Below are 18,829 nucleotides of genomic sequence, written 5' to 3'. Positions count from 1 at the left end.
AAGAAACAAAGTTTACTTAATTCACATTTCATGGTCTTAAAAATCCTGTTTTAAAGTTTAGTGCCAGAATTAAAAGAAGAATATACAGAGGGTATTAAATCCTCTTTTACCAAGCAAGTGAATACTCAATGATATTTAATATTACACAACTCTCTTGAATACTTGATTCTGATTAGTTCATTGTGGCATTCCGCTTTCTGATATTTTATTCTTTCATGGCAATGCTGTTTGTACATCAGTCAACTCTGTTTTATTGTCTCAAAATATTTGTTGCACATAAACTTGTCGCTATGCTATTTTTTGTTGTTATTGTTTTTTTTTTACATTGGATTGGACTTTTTTTAGGGGAAGCTTTAAGATAAGGTATGATTAAATCATTTCAGTTTAAATCAATATTGCACAGATTTATTCGATAATTATGGTAAAGTAAATTACTTAAAAATGACACTAGATCCCTGACTCCTCAGTGGCTGACATTATCCCATAGGCCAACACATAGAGCTGTTCCACAAGGCTGTTGAATGCTTGATTCTTATTGGTTGATGAATTTAAGGTGTCCAATTATTTTCCAGTAAACGTGCAGCTATGAAGTAATTCTAGGTCTTTTGACCACATTACCGTTCCATATCACCTCAACAAAATAATTGTTAGTTTATATATATATATATATATATATATATATATATATATATATATATATATATAAAATATTTATTTCAAAGGTCTTAAGCAAAAGAACCAAAACACACAATAACAAATAACAATATCAAAGCAAACATATATCACTAACAATAGGATATAAATGTCCTTATTTTTTTCCACTAAATGACCTTTTATTATCTATGAAAGCACACTTTCTTTCTCACTTTTCTCTCTCTCTCTCTCTCTCTCTCTCTCTCTCTCTCTCTCTCTCTCTCTCTCTCTCTCTCTCTCTCTCTCGCACACATACTGTACCTGCATATCATTGGCTCAATCATATGTTACTACAGTACCTCAAACATTATGTTATGGAATTAGCAATGGAGGCTTGCAATGAGATGCGTAAGACATTGGTTCTAAGAGCGTTTTACCGACAAAAACCTGACAAATGTTCTGAAATAAAACATCTGAACAATATCTTGATGTGTGGTAATCACGGTATAAACAGAATAATTGACTTCCATCCGCTGAATTATTGAAATTCAACGGACACTTTACTTAGCCTACGTATTAAGTTGGAGAACTGAATATGTAAGCGTAATTTCAATTCTTCCTTTAATAAAAATCAGCATCCCATATCATGCTTTATCAACTTTATCACCTAAATCCAGACCTGTGGCTATTGGATCATAATCAGAAAGCTTATATTCACCCCATTCTCAACTCATAGTGCTGGTTGTTCAACCTCCAACTATAAAACAACAAAAGGTTAGAAGCTTTATATAACAACTATAAAACAACAAACATTTAAATGCTGGATGATGATGATGACAAATAATAGCCATGTAGTGATGGTAAATTTCTTGCACATATAGTTCAAATGGTGCCTCAGAAATCGTTATAACATAACAGAGTTGGATTAACAAGAGTGAACATTTCAAACATTCACTCTGCAAAACAATCCCATTTATCCTTTAAGACACATTGTCTTGCTATTTTAACCATGTTAAACCCACTTTACTTCCCATGATTCGTCTCTTCCTCTGAACAATAGCCATCTTTCATTCTGTCCTCCGTAATGCGCCGTCCTTCCATGTAATCGTTGATATAAAGTGAAGAGTCACACACAAATGCTTTTCTCCTTACAGCCAAACAAGCTTTCAATGCTGAATTCACACCTAAAAGCAAACCGACGGCCCACAGGCTTCCAGGGTCAGCAGCAATTCATTTAGATTTCCATAGGGTCAATAGAAATGAATCCATGCCAGGGTTATTTCGCATCAATATTTCATTTCTTTGCTGCAACAGATAACAATAATGAGCCGTCTCTAAGAGAGAAAGCACATTCTCTGCTGAAAGGCTTTTGAAAGTAAACTCTGAAGTTTGTGACGGCTTCTCTTGTCCATGAAGTCTTTGGAAGCTTGACTAGCTGGCAAATTTAAGAGCGGTAAATAAATAAATATTAATCATAAAGAAGCACACACAACATAAATTATTAACATTAGGCTGAGAGCTGATGTTGAAGATGTTTGCGCTGTCCTTTCTTCCCTTCCTGCTCTTCTTTTTAAAAGTAGCCCTTTAAAAAAAAAAAAATTTTGTATTCTTTTGTTTTGTGTCCCATTTCATGATATTTGCCATTAGCTCTGTAATGAACGTGCAGAGATGCGCTATTTTTGCAACCATAGACTTCAGCATTCAGACAGAAGCTTTTCAAAAACTTGGAAGACATGGAGAGAATACATCAGCTCCATTTTTGAACCAATTACAGGGATATTTTGCCAAATAAGCCAGTTTTCTAGTTTCTTCATGTGACTTGGGCACTGAAAGGAAGTGTAGTAGATGTACAATGGAGTCCAAAAGTCTGAAACCATAATAATTAGCATTTATAATGTAATTTTTTGAATTACAAACAATGTTATCAGCATAACAAATTGAGTGGGTGGAATCAAAAAATGAACATGATCCTAGAATGTCTTATTTGGTGTGTGCCTATTTGATTCAATGACAGCAGAACTCAAGTAGCATGAACTCTACAAGTTTGTCTCAAACCTCATGATCTTGATCAACATTTTTATTCCTAGATGCCTTCTGTTTATTCCCAGGTGAAAATTAGATTTAGAATCTTAGATCATAATGACTCAACTTTACCGAAGCATTGCTTTCTGACCAAAACCACGTTGGGTTGCAAAAGTAAAGGCATGCTACACATTCTCATGGTAGTTCATTACTATTTTATGATTTGGTAAATTAGTGGCATCTGTGGCGAATTTGTACAATCTGCTTAAGGCTGGCTCACACTAAAAGATGTTTAAACTCTTGTAAGATTTTCAAAATGTGAGAGACCACAATCATGATGATAAAAAAAATCGATTTAAGAGTTTTGTTCCTATAGTGTGTGGAGTGCTAAGCGGTGACCAAGACAGCACACCACACACTTACAGATTCCATTCACAAACAACCGGATTCCTGAATGTGAACACGGGAAATCTTACGAAATCTCTCGCGGTCAATCTTGACTTTACAGTAAACAAGGATGGTTGACGACAGGCTAGAAGAAATGGCGATAATATTGTTTGGGCTGCTTTTTTTGTTGTTGTGGGTGGGTGGTTTGGATGAAGTCGTGTTATGCTTCCGTCTTCCGTCACCTCACTTTCTGATTGGGTATCGTTTCGTTCCACTCTGGGACCCCCCATCCCCCCAACAGCATTTCTTATCGTACATATTCTGAGTTTGGTGCGGCCCCAACGTTCTTCTGAGCAGATTCAATCACTCTTAACACACCTCAAAGCACAGGAAATCTGTAGAACCATCAAGATAATCAAGACCTTCCCTGGGATTGTCGGAAGGGAAGAATTGGGCTCTAAATCGGCCTGATTATCTTGTAGTGTGTGGGTGCCTTTACTCTCCACTGAGGATTGGTTTAAGCCGGGCTCAGACTACAGGGTTTTCAGGCCGATTTATGCATTATTTACCCCTCCTGACATTCTGGGAAAAAATAACGTCCAGTGCATCGGACGGTTCCGATGCTCAGCCCAGATTATCTGGTAATATATGCCGTTTACAGATCAAATCTTAAACCTTCTGATCTGATCGCGGACACATCGGGTGGCCCTGACAATATCAAACATGTTTGATATTTTGGATTTTAAATCGGGATGATACGACCAGGGCTTGACATTAACTTCTTTGCTCACCAGCCACTTTGGCTAGTGGTTTTCCAAAGTAGGCCATTCAGCATTTTCACTGGCTGCAATTTTTACATAGATACCATGGGGAAATAATGCCATATAGATATTTTTAATATTATCTCATAGTTTGGCAGCATGTTTATTAGGCTGCTGTCACTTTGACCTGACCGTGACGCACAGATCAATTTTATTGTTAAGCCGGGTACACACTGTGTTCAAAATGTGTGCGATTTTGGCCACGATTTGGCCGTCTTAGACAAATTTTGCAAATCCTTAAAGACTCCTCTGATCCTAGAGTTAAATCTGAAGTCTTTGATTGTTAGTTTGACATGTTCATCGACAGCCGATTAATGACCGTTGCGATAAAATTTGACCTCAGATGAAATTCTGGCATTGTCAGAAGATTTGACTCACAGACCTGCAGTGTGAATTCTTCTACAACGACCGTCAAATTATCTTCTTTTTTTCAAGACAAGCCATGACCAAAATGAATGTTAGAGATTTCTTTGTAGTCACCAATTCAATCCCGCAATTAATGCAGCTCACTGTCACCAAACGTGTTATTGATTGATGTAAAATTCCGGACAAGTTTTCTTGCGTGCGTCCGTTTATTAACGCGTCTTGACTGTCGTACAGTCTGACATTAATGACAACTGAGATCTTACAGTGTGACATGGCTTACATCGCTGTAAGCCGTCACACTGTAAGATCTCAGTTGTCATTAATTCATGTTCGTACAGTCTGACAAGCAACAAAGGACTATTATAAATTGCACATTGTGCACCCAGCTTTACACATGCGTTTTCTTTCTCAACTGTTTACGTTCACTTAAAACATAACCAGACATCTCAAGTCTCCCGGACATTCCGGGAGTCTCCTGCATATTGATAGCACCTCCCTGATGCCCGCAAAATAGTTTAAATCTCCCGGAATCTAGAGCTTGCGAGCTCCAAACCGTGTAGCGCGCGCACGACAGAGGGAGAGAGCGAGAGACCTTGCGTGTGTGTGCAAATGTGCGTTTGTGCCTCACAAAGCACATGTAAGCCCCATGTCCCCCCCACCCCCACCCCGTCATCGAAACTGAACAATCACCCCGCTCCTATGTCAACATAACCGAACATTATATTATGCAGTTCATCTGTTTGAAGACCGGAGTCATCACGCGTATGGAGACGGGTTTGTTGAGGATCAGCGTTGATGGCTGTCGTGTTGATGAGGCCTTCACAGGGCAGAGTCTAGTTGATACTTCAGAGATACGATGTGGTCGTGTCTAGGCGCAGGTCCACCATCTAATCTGGATACGGCCCGGATCCAGCTGATTACAGTTAACCTCGGAATAAGCAGAAAGACTAACATTAGCACGTAGCGAGTACATCGGGTGTTATAAGAAGTGTTCCTGGTTCCGGCTGACCTGATTTATGCAGCCTAATAATCATTTAACTGATTTGAATAATAGGAATCTATAGTGTTCTATGTGTATGCCAGGTTGAAGAGATGTGTTTTTAATTATACATTTACATTTATTCATTTAGCTGACGCTTTTATCCAAAGCAACTTCCAATTGCTATTTATGTCAGAGGTCGCACGCCTCTGAAGCAACTAAGGGTTAAGTGTCTTGCTCAGGGACACATAGGTGTGTCACAGTGGATTCGAACCCGGGTCTCTCACACCGAAGGCATGTGTCTTATCCACTGCGCCATCACCACCCTAGATCATGCCAGCACCTCCTAGATCTAGATTTAAACTGACAGAGTGTGTCTGCTTCCCGGACAATGTTAGGAAGACTGTTCCCAAGTTTAGGTGCTAAATAGGAAAAAGATCTACCGCCAGAAGTCGAACACCAAAAATAATCATCCGGAGCAAATGAAACAAGTGAATGAGGGGAGGCGGGTTTGTGTGTTAACTTTGTCAGAGAGATGAGAGAGTGAGAAAGCGCATCCGCAAAACAACAAGCAGCTGTACGGGTTCGGTGGACAACGGAGATGGAGGTGCTGGCATGATAATCTTAAAGGGATAGTTCACCCAAAAATGAAAATTACAGCATGATCTACTCACTCTCAAACCATCCTAGGTGTTTATGATATTCTTTTTTCAGACTAATACAATCGAAGTTATATTAAAAAATATCCTGGCTCTTCCAAGCTTGTTGGATGGCTGTTTCTGTTTTGAAGTCCATAAAAGTGCACGGCTCCGGGGGGTTAATAAAGGCCTTCTGAAGTAAAGTGATGTGTTCGTGTAAGAAAAATATACATATTTTAAACTTTATCAACTAAAATAACTAGCTTCCAGCAGACGGCCTACGCAAGTCGACTTGTGCCAAAAGAGTAACACTTGTACACTTGACAATGTAGGATGTAGGAGTAGTGTAAGCTTTGATGCCTCTGGCGGTTCAAACAACGAACTCAAACTCCTCAGACATTTCTCTTCAAAAAATCTCGTTTTAGACTTCTAATTCGTGACTGGTGTTTTGTTTTGTTCTATCTTCTGTGCTTCCGCGTTCGTCAATGCACCAAATCAATGTGTACGCCCGTCTGTCGGAAGCTAGTTATTTTAGTTAATGAAGTTTTAAATATGAATATTTTTCTCAAACAAACTCATAGCTTTGCATCGTTCATGGTAGAGAAAGCTACTCGTACAGAAGTAACCGTGAAGACTTAAATGTAAACACAGCTTTTGTGTCTTTATCAGCTTTTCCATATATCTATATACTGGCCCTGATCATCATCACAAATATGCTTTATTGTTTTCTACATCAACAGCTGCACTTGCACCACCTGCTGGTGAGGATGACTAACAGCTATGCAGATTATCAATCGGCAATCTACTGATATTCCTGCCGTTCCCGGATCTCAAATGTTGAATTGAAAATGGACCGAAAATTGTCTGTCGAATATTAAAGGTTGTATTTTAAACAGAATTAATATTTTGGAAGTGAAATCTGAAAGGTGAATATGGATTATTGCATTTGTAGTAATGAAAACGTGTGTGAAATGTTTTAAATTGAAATTAACAGCTTAAAAATACATCCATGTTGCATTTCAGCCCATAAAAATGCAAGCCCTAAAAATACAATGCATTAAAATGCAAGCAGGGTTAATGCAATGCATTTTTTCAAGTAGTGCAATTCAGCAAACTTTTTTGTTTCAAAAACATCCATATGTTATGAGATTTCAAAATCGATTAAGATTTAAAAACTAGTGGTGATAGGGGTGGAACTTTATTCTTAGTTTTTCCTAAAACTAGTGTGTTTTCATGCGATCAACAAACATTTTCGTACGATCAACAAATCAAATCATAATTAAAAAAACTCACCCACTCGTAAAATAGTTCAAAGTTATCAGGTTGGCCTGGTCATATTTACCTTCCGATAATGAAATTCGTCTGGCCACATATTGTCATCTGATGGATATTAGGTGGAATAGAATTTTCCCTTTGCAGATAACACGTCAGGGTTCAAGTTTGCCGAGCTTTAACATGCATCGATACATTTTTGGCACACATTTGCCTCATTGGCCACTTGGAAGCTGCTTAGTTTGACATTTGTGACCTTTGTGCTTCATACTATTGCTATTGTACAATGCACAATGGACCTTCATCTCCAACAAAAATGTCTCATGGCCCTGCCAAATTATGAATTTTCCAACAATTCTTGTTAGAATACTTGTTCCTGATTGGTCAAATGCAGTATTCTATCAAATAGTTTTACTGTATAATGTCAACAATACGTTGTCCCAGGCACATTACTGTTGTTAATTAAATTAATTAAATATTAATTTAAATTAAATTTTCACATCAATTTATTGTTTTATATTATTAGTGTGATGATAACTAAGACAATGTATAGTTAGCCAGTCACATTCAGAACAAACATGGAGCTAAAGCTGAATGGAAAAAAATCCTGACTAAAGGAATACAGATACCAACTAAATACAAATAACTTCTATGTAGTCTAATTTTGTCAAAACATTTTATGAAGCAAACCTATGACTGTGAAATGTAATATAATTTGTAAGAACTTTAGCACAAGATGAGGTAGATGAATGCACCAATGCTTGTTTTCACTCTGCTTTCCTGCTTTCCTTTCCTCTGTTTTCTTATCTATTATGAAAAACCGAAGTGTGTCTTGTGGACCAATTTCTCTTAAAAGCACAAGTCTCCATAATGCAGCGTATCTGGATCGATTTGTTCAGGGCAGTGAAAGCAATAATTATCCTCACGCTAGACTTCACGCTGCTTTTCAAAAGCAGAATCCTCTCATATTTACGGCTTGCTTCAATGGAACACGATTCTGCTCAACTTCCAAGTGTCAGAAATTGCCCTGAGAGAGAAAGAGAGAAGGAAGACAAAAGGGGAGAAAACATTATGAAATGTCAGCAGCTCAAATGGATTACTGTTCAATATCAGTCAAGACACTCTGAAAGGAAAAGTGAGAGAATATTCGGCTGTGGGTGAATGTGCACGAGTGTTTGCTTGATGCCGATGCTTTTTAAATTGTTCTTTTTGTTTTTCCATCAGCGGAGAGGTGCTCTCTTGGCTTATCTCCTCAGCAGTGGACGTGTGGCGGGACGATGTTCAAGGAAAATGAACTGTCGCCGTATCCCTTGAACGCACACTCCGAGGCGCATACACAAATATATGGCCACTCAGGCATCTCTCCTGTTTGTGCACACCTTGTTGCCTCCGGAGGGGCAATTACCGATGCTCACAGCCTGTCTGAGGTGTCATTGGATGGGCTCCCATCCCAATCCTCTCCCTCTGTCCATCTCTCCTCTCCATTATCAGCAGGGTAAATAATGCCCCTGCCTCTGATGCTGATGGAGATGTGACTGGGACAACAGATCCAATTGCCCTCCGCTCCATTTATCTTTAGCAGCTAAAGTGGCGCTTTAGCGTTCAGTAAGTTGGAGGTGAGACCAACAACATGGGCTCTCGGATGCAATGCTACTATACATAATTTTCTAGTTAATTGTTACCTGTATTTTTTCTTCTTCTAGAAATACATCGCTCTTGTGATTTAGTATGCACAGTGATTAAATTCAGTTCATTCTCATTCATGTCACAAAACATTTATTTTTATTTATGGCTTGTAAGTCCCATTCATGTCATTAACTGAATAAAACTCAAGCACACTATAAGCAGTCACTAAAATTATATGAATGAAACATATATGAAAAAAAAATTTTGTCTTGTGTGTTAGTCCTTATTGTTAAAAGAGCTATATAAATGATGGTGACTTGACTTGACTTGACTTGACTTGACTCATTCACTGGATCTCCCTAAAATAATTCTGAAAAGTCATTCAGTACAAACAAACAAACAAAAATGATAAATAAAAATGAACAAATTAATAAAATTAAAATAAATAAATACATTTGAATTTTTTTTAACCTTTTAACAGTCCTAATATTTTTATTTCAAGTGTTTTTTTGGTTTACCACAGCAACATCTAAAACTTTTTAGGTTACACTACACCTGCATATCCCAGGCTAGGAATCACAGAAATAGAATACTTATACGGTCAAGGACAATGTTTCTGGCTGACCAATGACACAATGATTACCATGATTTCCATTAGTTAGTTTATGCTAATTAAAGTCATGATTTAACGAATGTAGTGAGTATTTACATATCTTTTCTTCCGTATTGTGACATACTTCCCAGTGAAACGGATTATTGAAAAAGAAAAAAAACATGTGGAGCGTGAACTTGGTTTCATCCACTGGTTGTTGTTTGGATGGAAGCAGATCTGAATGTGAACTTGAAGTTGATTGGAGTAAATGATTTAAGTCAGACATACATCACCAGAAAATATAGAGTTATGATGTTTGATTAACAATAATGAGATGCATACAATTTCTCTAAAGTGATTTTGCTGACTTTAAATACTACTTTATTTAAATTCCCCATGTTTTCAAAATCTAGTTTTCATGTTTAATTGTTTAAGAAATTGGATTCACTGTCAACATGCCTTTTCTGTTCTACAAGAGACAAGTGAGTGTCAAAAGGAGCTGGAAACCCTCTGCCGCAGGAGACAGGTTGAGTATCGAGGCTTTATGAAGCCCGTTCAGGAGGGTCCACTCATTAGTGGTCAGCTGCACATTGAACATTCGGACTCTCCTGTCCCCTCCTCTCCTCCTCTCCAGCCCCTGATGAAACCCTTTTCACCCACTCAAGGAAAGAAAATGGCTGCAGGAGGAGGAGAACATCTTAGAGGTGCATTGCACAGAGAGTCCTGGATGTCAACAGGCCCATAATGATACCTGATAGCCCCTGGAAAACACTCCTCTCTCTTTCCCTCGTTCCTTCTTTCTTTTAATTTACCTCTTTTCCGTTTCCTAGAGCCCTTCTTGGTCCTACACGCCTCAGATGCGATGCACTTGAAAGCATAATTAGAGGTAAAACAGTGACTGTATCTCCATCATCCTTACACGTAACCATTGCAAAGTCCTTTGGTTTTTAAACCTCTCTCCTCAAAATTCTCCTTTTCTCCCTGACTTTTTGAAAAGCAGCTCAAAAGGAGGGGGGGGGGGGGGGGGGGGTGAGAGGGTGAAAAGTGGGAGCAGGAGAGAAAGAGAAAACGCAAGAGAGTTCCCTCTGCGAGTCGCCAAGGTGCTCTCTAGTCCATTGTGCAGTGTGCTGTCAGGTTAAATTAGGGAGTACAGGCTCTGTGAGTGTAAAAAAATCAATACTTGATGGAAGATTGCTCCCCGGAAAATCTGTTTTGATTCCAGGATTAATTCTTGACCAAAGGCTCCGCTGAAATGACATGCCATTAGGGCCGAAAATGAACACATTCGGCAGTGGAAATTGGATGGAAATGTGTCAGGTGATTGCCCCGGCTGCTTGTTTTGCTCTCCTGGAGAGCGAGAGAGGAAGGGAGAGCGTGCGAGGGGGAAAGTGCGGCGCTGGAGGAAGGTGTGGCGGCAGAAAGCCTCGGATCCGCAGGCCCCTCGGAATCCATTTTCAGGCCTTCGGCGCGGCCCTCCGGAGTATTCTCTGGGCCATTGTTGTCCGGCTCCTGCAAATGCACTCTGTGCAAGGTGAAATGCATTTGTCCACTGCCTGCATCTCTCCTGTGTGTTCCCTTAAAGCGCAAGATGAAGAATAGCCTATCTTAAAATAAAGCAGGGACCTCTTTTCTTTGTCTCTGTGGTGCAGAGGAAAGAAAGGGAAAATGCAATATTGATGAGAGTAATGTGTTTGTCATCACTTGTAGCGTAAAAAAAAGACTCTGTCCACTATAATGTGGTTTAAAAGCATTATAAAGTGTTAGAACTGGTGTTAAAATTCTAAAAAGTAATCCATATAAATTCAGTTTATATTTATTTTTATGTATTTTAACGTTTTTTTGTAATCTGTAATTGTTTATTTAAAAATGATTTGTGTATGTTTAAAAAACATATTAATGCTTATTAAGAACTGCATTTAAATAGTTGAATACCTTCTAATGTATACTAATTTCCTAATTATTTCACCTCAAATACAGGTAGGCTATTAGTGAGTAGGCTACACTTTCAGTTCTGCAATTCTACTAGCTAAAAAATTAATATATATATTTTATTTTAAGTTTTATTTAGAAAATAATTGTTCATTAATTGTTCAAGTGTTTTAAATATGTTCCATATTTTGAAGGTAGCCTACACTATGTCACTTTGTTTGTGAAAAAAATGTAATAATTAAATACTCAATACATCATCATAGCTTACTTCTTCCAAAACATGTTTTTTATTTTTTTTGCCTTACTCTGATTAACTATGGTAAGCCTTGTAGTATAAGTGTTTATATTTTAGACCGGGATGGTTTTCGCGGGAAATTGCGTAGCTACATCACTCACCCTTGCATATTAAGAATTTGAAATGTTGTAAAAGCAACACGGATATTATGTTTTTATTACTCAAAAGATAAATTGCCATATGTAGCTCTTTAACAGAATTCGTTGTAAAGCATTTCACTGTGAAGGGTCATTTCATTGTGTTTGCTGTAGCACTGTGCTGGAATTTATTTTCAAGGAAGTAACCTACCTTGTTTATTAATGGGCAGAGCCGAAGCACAAGCAAAGTAGTGTTATTCCGCAAAATGCGTGCAGTTTTGTTTTTAACGCTAGAGGGCCAAAAGTAACATAGTGGGACTTTAAATAATTACTGTACCTAAATAGTACAAAGCCTTCAAAATTACCTACATAAAATATGCTAATTTCATCATTGCACTAGATAGGGTGATATCAGCTAAATTGGGCCACTTTTTGGTAAATCGCTTGGGACAATAATACAATACCATATATGCCTTTTCCATGTGTTTTTATGATTAATAATGACTGTTTTGATAATTTTGTGTTGAAAGTATGTAATAAAATATAATTATCTAGGCCCTACATTTCTTGAAACATACGCTGTGCCAACTTTTTTTGCATGAGCAGTTTCAGGTAAAATGGGCCAGTTGTTTCAAGTAAAATGGGCCAGTCAAACTGCAAAGGGAAATAGTAATTTATCCTAAATTTTTATTTTAAAACACAATTGCTTATACAGCCACATGGCATTTAAACTGCATTAAACAAACATAGCAAACATATGTTTCATATGTGCCAAACCCACATATTCAAATGTGCAATTAAAAAACAGCATAGATCAGTGGACTGATGTGGACACACACACACACACACACACACACACACACACACACACACACACACACACACACACACACACACACACAAACACACACACACACACACACACACACACACACACACACACACACACACACACACACACGTATGTGTATGTGTGTTTGTGAGTGACACAGATGATGGCCCATTTTAGCTGAAACCATGTGGCCCATTTTACCTCAGTGGGTTAAGGTAAATTGGGCCGCCAAGAAAAACATCACTTTTTCAAAAAATATGTTCATATACCAAACTAACAACATTATTTCTGATTGATGCCATCAAGACAGATATTATGCATAGTTTTTTATGTGCATGTTTTTTTTTTTTTATAGATTTATCGTCCTTATAATAGTTAGATTTGGTATGCCAGGCTACTTACCATGCAGCTTTCTGGTGTAGTCTTGATTTGAATGATTCCCGTGCCCACCATAGCAACCATAAACTAATCAAATCACCTATTACTTGTCAAGCACAGTTATGACAACAGTATGAAATCTTTTGCAGTAATTGGCTCTAAATTCCAGAGGGGCTGGGACCCCCAAACCTTAAATGGCCCATTTTACCTGATGGCCCATTTTACCTGATACAACCCCCTTACCTAAAGGTAGCTTATATGAGTGAATATGCTTTCAGCTCTGAAAGGCAGTGAGTATATAAAAATAAAAATACAATTTTCAAAAATCCATATTTTCTTATGTAGAAATGATTTGAACATTTATAAATCTTTTGAAATGTTTGATATTTTAAATTCATAATTACTGCAACTAAACAGGCCTAGTTGACTGCATTCATTCACCCTACGTAAAATAGGCCTTTTATGATAATTTCGCTAGATGCTTACTGCGATGAGTGAGTGTACTTTCATTTCTGAAAGTCTACTAGTAAGCTGAAACATGCTTAGCTGTTTAACTTTTCCATTGAGTCTAAGCAGTAACATCACTGTATGGTGTTTTTTTCAATTAGATTTCACCATGGATTCCTGAGGGTTCCCAGCACCTGTGATGAATTTGGATTTTCCACTCTGATATCAGCACTGGACAAAGTGCTAACGGTGAGGAAAGAACCCTAAATGGATACATTTCTACCCACAGGGCAATAGAGGATGATTCTCTTCTTATAAAACTCTCACCTGCTGCGCCACTTCACTGTCTGAACCATCATACAAGCTTGTAAGATTCAGGCCCATTATGAGACATAATTTATAACCAGGACCAAGCACTATTCACAGTTACACAAGGCACCTTTGAGGATGACAGATGTCTCATATATAGAGCTTATTTTAAAAGATGCATACCTGAAAATTAGCCCTGTCCTGAAATAACCATAAAGATAAATGATGTGTTTTAATTAGCATAATTGTAAAGGTCACAGTTCTGTTGAGGTAAATTAATCCTCTTCACATTAGGCGACTGCTCTATTTTAGCATATGTAACATAATACTTCAAAGAGTTAGATTAGCCAAATTAATTAGACTCCTCATTAAACATGGCACTTTTTGAGATAAAGTTTTGTTTTTTAAGTGTATTGACACTTTAATTCAATGTATCTTATAATGCTTTCAGTTCCCTCCTTCACTTTGTCTAATTGGCCCATTCAGCCTAGCTACGAGTAGGTAAAACTGTCACACTGTCAGCTCCTTTAATTTCAAATGAAGAGTTAAAAAAATATATTTGTGTCGTTGAGCAATGACATTAGCTTCACTAAATATGTTTTCACTTTCGATTCATTCATTGCAAAACTGACTGTCCGGTGATCAACTCAAAGCAGTCTGTCGAAGCAGACACAGTTTAATATGAACCTAGCGCCATCTAGCGGTCATACAGGACACATACTTTTACTGGGCTAAATATGACACTTTTTTATTTACGTTTAATTTATTTGACTTTTTTACTGCACTATTTATATTTCATTTTGGTAATATTATTCATATTAATGTTTGATTTTATAATTAATATTTCACTTCTTTTTTTCTTAGATTGCAACATTGCATTGATTGCCTAACCTATAACAGTTTTTTGTCATGCCAGTGAAAACAGCAAATTTGAAATCGGAAGGACAAATAGAATGTTCTAACTACTGTATGTAAATAGTAATATAGTAGTGGTAGTAGTAATAATAATAATAATACAATTAACAAAACTAGTTTTACATTAATTAATTAAATTAAATCAATTCAATTAAAATAAATAAACAAAATTACCTTACAGGCACCTATTCATTGGGTACTATTCATAATATAATAAAACAAAATCCCACATTTTTGCAGGTATTAAATTAGCAATATGCACATTGTTTAACTATGGCATTGTTATTGATATACAGTAGTGACAACATTTGTTAAAGATTTGTAAGTACATTGCTTAGTTGTGCTTGAAGTCAATTGTTTTATTTGTGATAACACAATGAAACATGCTGAACTTTGTGGACATCATTTTTAGCCAGTCATACAAATGATGAATTATGAAATTATGAACACATGCCAAAACAAGAGAGATCCCATGAAATATTAATAACGGATAACGTGCCTCGTAAAATAAAACCTGTAGCTGTAGTTTTTGTCAGAGAAATGCCTTCCTCATATACATTTATAAATAAAATGGTTCTTTTTCTAATTACTTATTTCATATATTTGATGTTGAGGTGAAACCTGACCAATAAATGTGCTTGGCAGATATTATATTATTATATATTTTTTTTTTTACCCAGAATAATATCAATAAAACTTTAAATTTAAAAGAGAGATTTTACTTTGATTTATACTCATACTCATGTAACTATTTCATTTTTGAATCTCAGGTAAATTGTATATAAAATATATCATAGACTGTAAAAACACACACACACACACACACACACACACACACACACACACACACACACACACACACACACACACACACACACACACACACACACACACACACACACACACACACACACACACACACACACACACTGTATTTAAATAAAATATTGTGGTGCAGAGGCAGACCAGCAGGCGGCAATGTGGTGTGAATACACCCAGAAATGACCAGAAGAAGAAAACAGCTTCATATGCATTCTGAAGACGTCAGTCACATGACCACGTGGATGGGAAAATGGTTTATGAATCCTGTCAGAGAGGCCGAAACGAGCATCTTTTACTGATTGGACACCTTTAACGTTGAGTTCACACTCAGTGAGATTAACTGTCGCGATTCGTAGATTGCAAACATGTCATGGGTGAAATCAGTGGCGTCTAGTGAGGATGTGTTCGACGAGGATGTGGATGATATCAGTCTGCAGAACAAAGAATGGAAATACAACATGGAAAAACGCGCAAAGGTACGTCAACAGTTCTTTATCAATGATGAATCTTTCAGAACATGCTTGTTCTGAAATATTGTATCGGTTTTTATTCGGGGTATTTTTTGTCCCCAACCTAAATGAGTGTTCTCGTTCATGCAATGTAAGAGTTTTTAAAAACACCGGTGAGGTGACACACAAAGCAACATTCACGATGTGTAGCTAGTGAAAGCAGCGCAGTCTAGAAACGACTGCCGTGTGGTTTTCTGTCAGGATGGTTTCAGAGATGGTGTTGATGCAGGGAAAGAAGCTTCACTACAGGCTGGTTTCAACGTGGGATACAGAGAAGGAGCCACTAAGATGACTGTCACCGGTCAACTCAAAGGAATCATGAGGTAAGCAGGTGCATTTGTCTTATTTGTCATCATTTAAGGGCCTTTTTACTAGAAATGCATGCAAAATACACCCTCCAATGAACATAAATTATTCTTATAGTTGTCAGCATTTTAGAGGTATTTTGTGGGTGTAAGTTAACACCACTTACTATAGTTAAAAAAAAGTCCATGATTATGCTTTACAATTAAAGTACAGAGTTGAGTGGCTGCTCCATATTTAAAATGGTGTGAGCATATTATTAAATTACAGTACTAGCAAACAGAAGGTTCCACTAATGTTAGTGAGTTGTCCCTGTATGCCAGTGTTTTGGGAACCAATTCCTAACTGCTAGTGTTGTTTTAGGTTATCGCTACTTTGTAACTATAAACTAAAGTTCTCAGGATGTCCATCAATAGTATGGATATCACTGCATTAGACCAGCAAAACATCAAGTGAAGTGAATTTGTTTTAACAAAAATAGCTCAAAGAAGACAATAATTTGGGTTCTTATTGGTTGTCAACTTGTCAAGTAGTGTTGTTGTTATCAACTAAAACTATTTAAAATATTCTTTATTGGAAATAAAACTGAAAAAGCACATGAAAAACTAACAAATAGTAGAAAATGTTCCCTTATCAACTAACTGAAATACAAAAAGATCTAAATTGAAATATAACATATAAACAGGCAAAAACACAACAATATGACTGAAACTTAAAAAAAAAGCTAAATGCTGTAATAATAGAGATGCATGATTCTGGGTAAATTGAGAATCACAATTATCTGTTTAAAATAGAGATCATGATTTTCCACCATTCTGAATAAACAACTAAAAAACATAATTTACTAGATGTCCTGACAAAATGTTAATTGGTCTAGTTTATTTAAATAATGTTAAATTAATTATTTAAAAAAATAATTGGTTCGACTGAATGATTCAATGACTCACTTATAAATACTTCACATGTTTCCTTACTGGATGAATCAGCGTTTCATGATTTTTTTTACTCCATTTTGATCGCTATAATTGACATCAAGGTTTATATCCGGAATATATCGGATAACGTGAATTATTGTATCAGAAATAATGATAATACGATGTTCGTGAAGCTGTTTCATACCTATACATGACAACTGCTCTCCCTGGATCGGCAGCAGCGCAAACGTAGATTTGAACGTTCGCTGTGATCGTACTTGCCAAAGGTTTAATAGACAGGTGAATTGTCGTTCAGATTGTGTGGGTGCTTGAAATCATTCTTTTAACGATTAATCATGCAGCTTAAATAAATTATACTAAAATAACTAATAAGTTTACACCTTTGTTTACTTTGATAGGACACCTGTGTGAGCTTGAGAAGAAGTGACATGAAACATTCACTCCTGTTAAAGAGACCATGCAGTAAATGAACTATTAAAAAAATCAATTTTTCGGCCTCTATACCTGAATCAAAATCCTAAATCTATTCTGTCCAATGTTCTGTGGTTTTTGACCATGTCGTCTTTCACAGTGCGGTGCAGTGCTGGTGCCAGGTTCAGCTCCCTGGAAGCCCAGCTTTAGCGTCTGTCACCGATCTGCTCCAGAGATTGGAGACGCACGAGGACGGGCTGGTGGAGGCCATGAGAAAAGCCCAGCAGAAGCCTCTGCCTAGTGTGACCGAAGTGGTGGATGACATGGAGGACCTAAATGTTGAGCAAAGAGACCAGGATGAAGAATCTAGATGCTCAAACAATGCGGACTGTTGTGGGAGAGATGGAACGAACAATGACTGCTGTGGTTCACCAAGAATTCTTTCCCATGGTTCTTTCTCTACAAGACAGCTGCTGAAGTGCTGCTTGGACCTAGTAATAGAACTGGGGCTTCCTGAAGAACTAAAACTTCACATTCAGCAGCTCATAGACAATTGAAGTGGATCCAGGGTGTTTGTGGTGAACATTGCTGCAGACCGTCTGAATAACATCCTGTGTGGGCAGGAAACAACAAGCACAATTCTGGAGAGAAAATAGCCTGTACATTACTTGACTCAAATGAATAGTGTACTTAAGGGAGTTGTTTTTATTTAAGTGCTGTGATTCTGTTAAACTGCATTTTTGCTGGAATAGTAGCACAACAACTCTACATTTATTGCCCATGGTTCTAAATATGATATGACAATTCTTCAAGCATAATATGGCTAACACATTTTGTAATGTTAAATTACCCTTCTACTGTATATTGATCTGTATGATTAACACTGTATAGTGAGCTGCAACCTAATTTAGTGAGTTGCACATTTACCACCAAATAAAAGTTATTCATCTAATCAAGTGGTTATGTAATTTATTTATCTTAAGTTACAATATGCCATTTAGTTAAATATGATCTATTTATGTAATCATAACTGAGCTGTAACTTAAGCTTGGAGCATGGGTTGGATATTATGTAACTAAGTAGGCACACAGTTTGTAATGTGTGTTTTTGTAGTGTTTCATCTCTGGAAATATCAGCAGAATTATGAATAAACCAACTTTTGAAATTTCAATGAATCAGAAAGTGGACTGCCTTTGTGAAAAAGTAGTGTGCTTAATTTTATTGAATGTGCACTTGTAGTATACGTCATATCAAAAGTGTATATATATATATATATATATATATATATATATTTATTTATTTTTTAACTCAAAGATAAATTGAATGAAATA

General features: G+C 36.9%; 1 protein-coding gene across 2 annotated transcripts; it reads left to right on the top strand.

The window, feature by feature from the left end:
- Nucleotides 1-15,548: 15,548 nt before the first annotated feature.
- otulina (OTU deubiquitinase with linear linkage specificity a) lies at nt 15,549-18,450 on the top strand. 2 transcript variants are annotated; one of them, XM_077244367.1, is made up of 3 exons: nt 15,549-15,816; nt 16,051-16,172; nt 17,659-18,450. In XM_077244367.1, exons 1-3 carry the CDS (start codon nt 15,706-15,708, stop codon nt 18,053-18,055), a joined length of 630 nt encoding a protein of 209 aa, XP_077100482.1. In that variant the 5' UTR covers nt 15,549-15,705; the 3' UTR covers nt 18,056-18,450. The 2 variants fall into 2 exon arrangements, with proteins under 2 accessions (XP_077100482.1, XP_077100483.1); XM_077244368.1 differs by having other exon boundaries at nt 15,704-15,816; nt 16,079-16,172.
- The last annotated feature ends 379 nt before the right edge of the window (nt 18,451-18,829 follow it).

This window comes from Siphateles boraxobius, unplaced genomic scaffold (genome assembly GCF_051911475.1).
Source record: "Siphateles boraxobius isolate OS27281-9 unplaced genomic scaffold, OSU_SipBor_1 26, whole genome shotgun sequence".
NCBI lineage: Eukaryota > Metazoa > Chordata > Actinopteri > Cypriniformes > Leuciscidae > Siphateles > Siphateles boraxobius.
The sequence above is the reverse complement of the archived record's forward strand: the minus strand, read 5'-3'. Positions and strand labels throughout refer to the sequence as shown.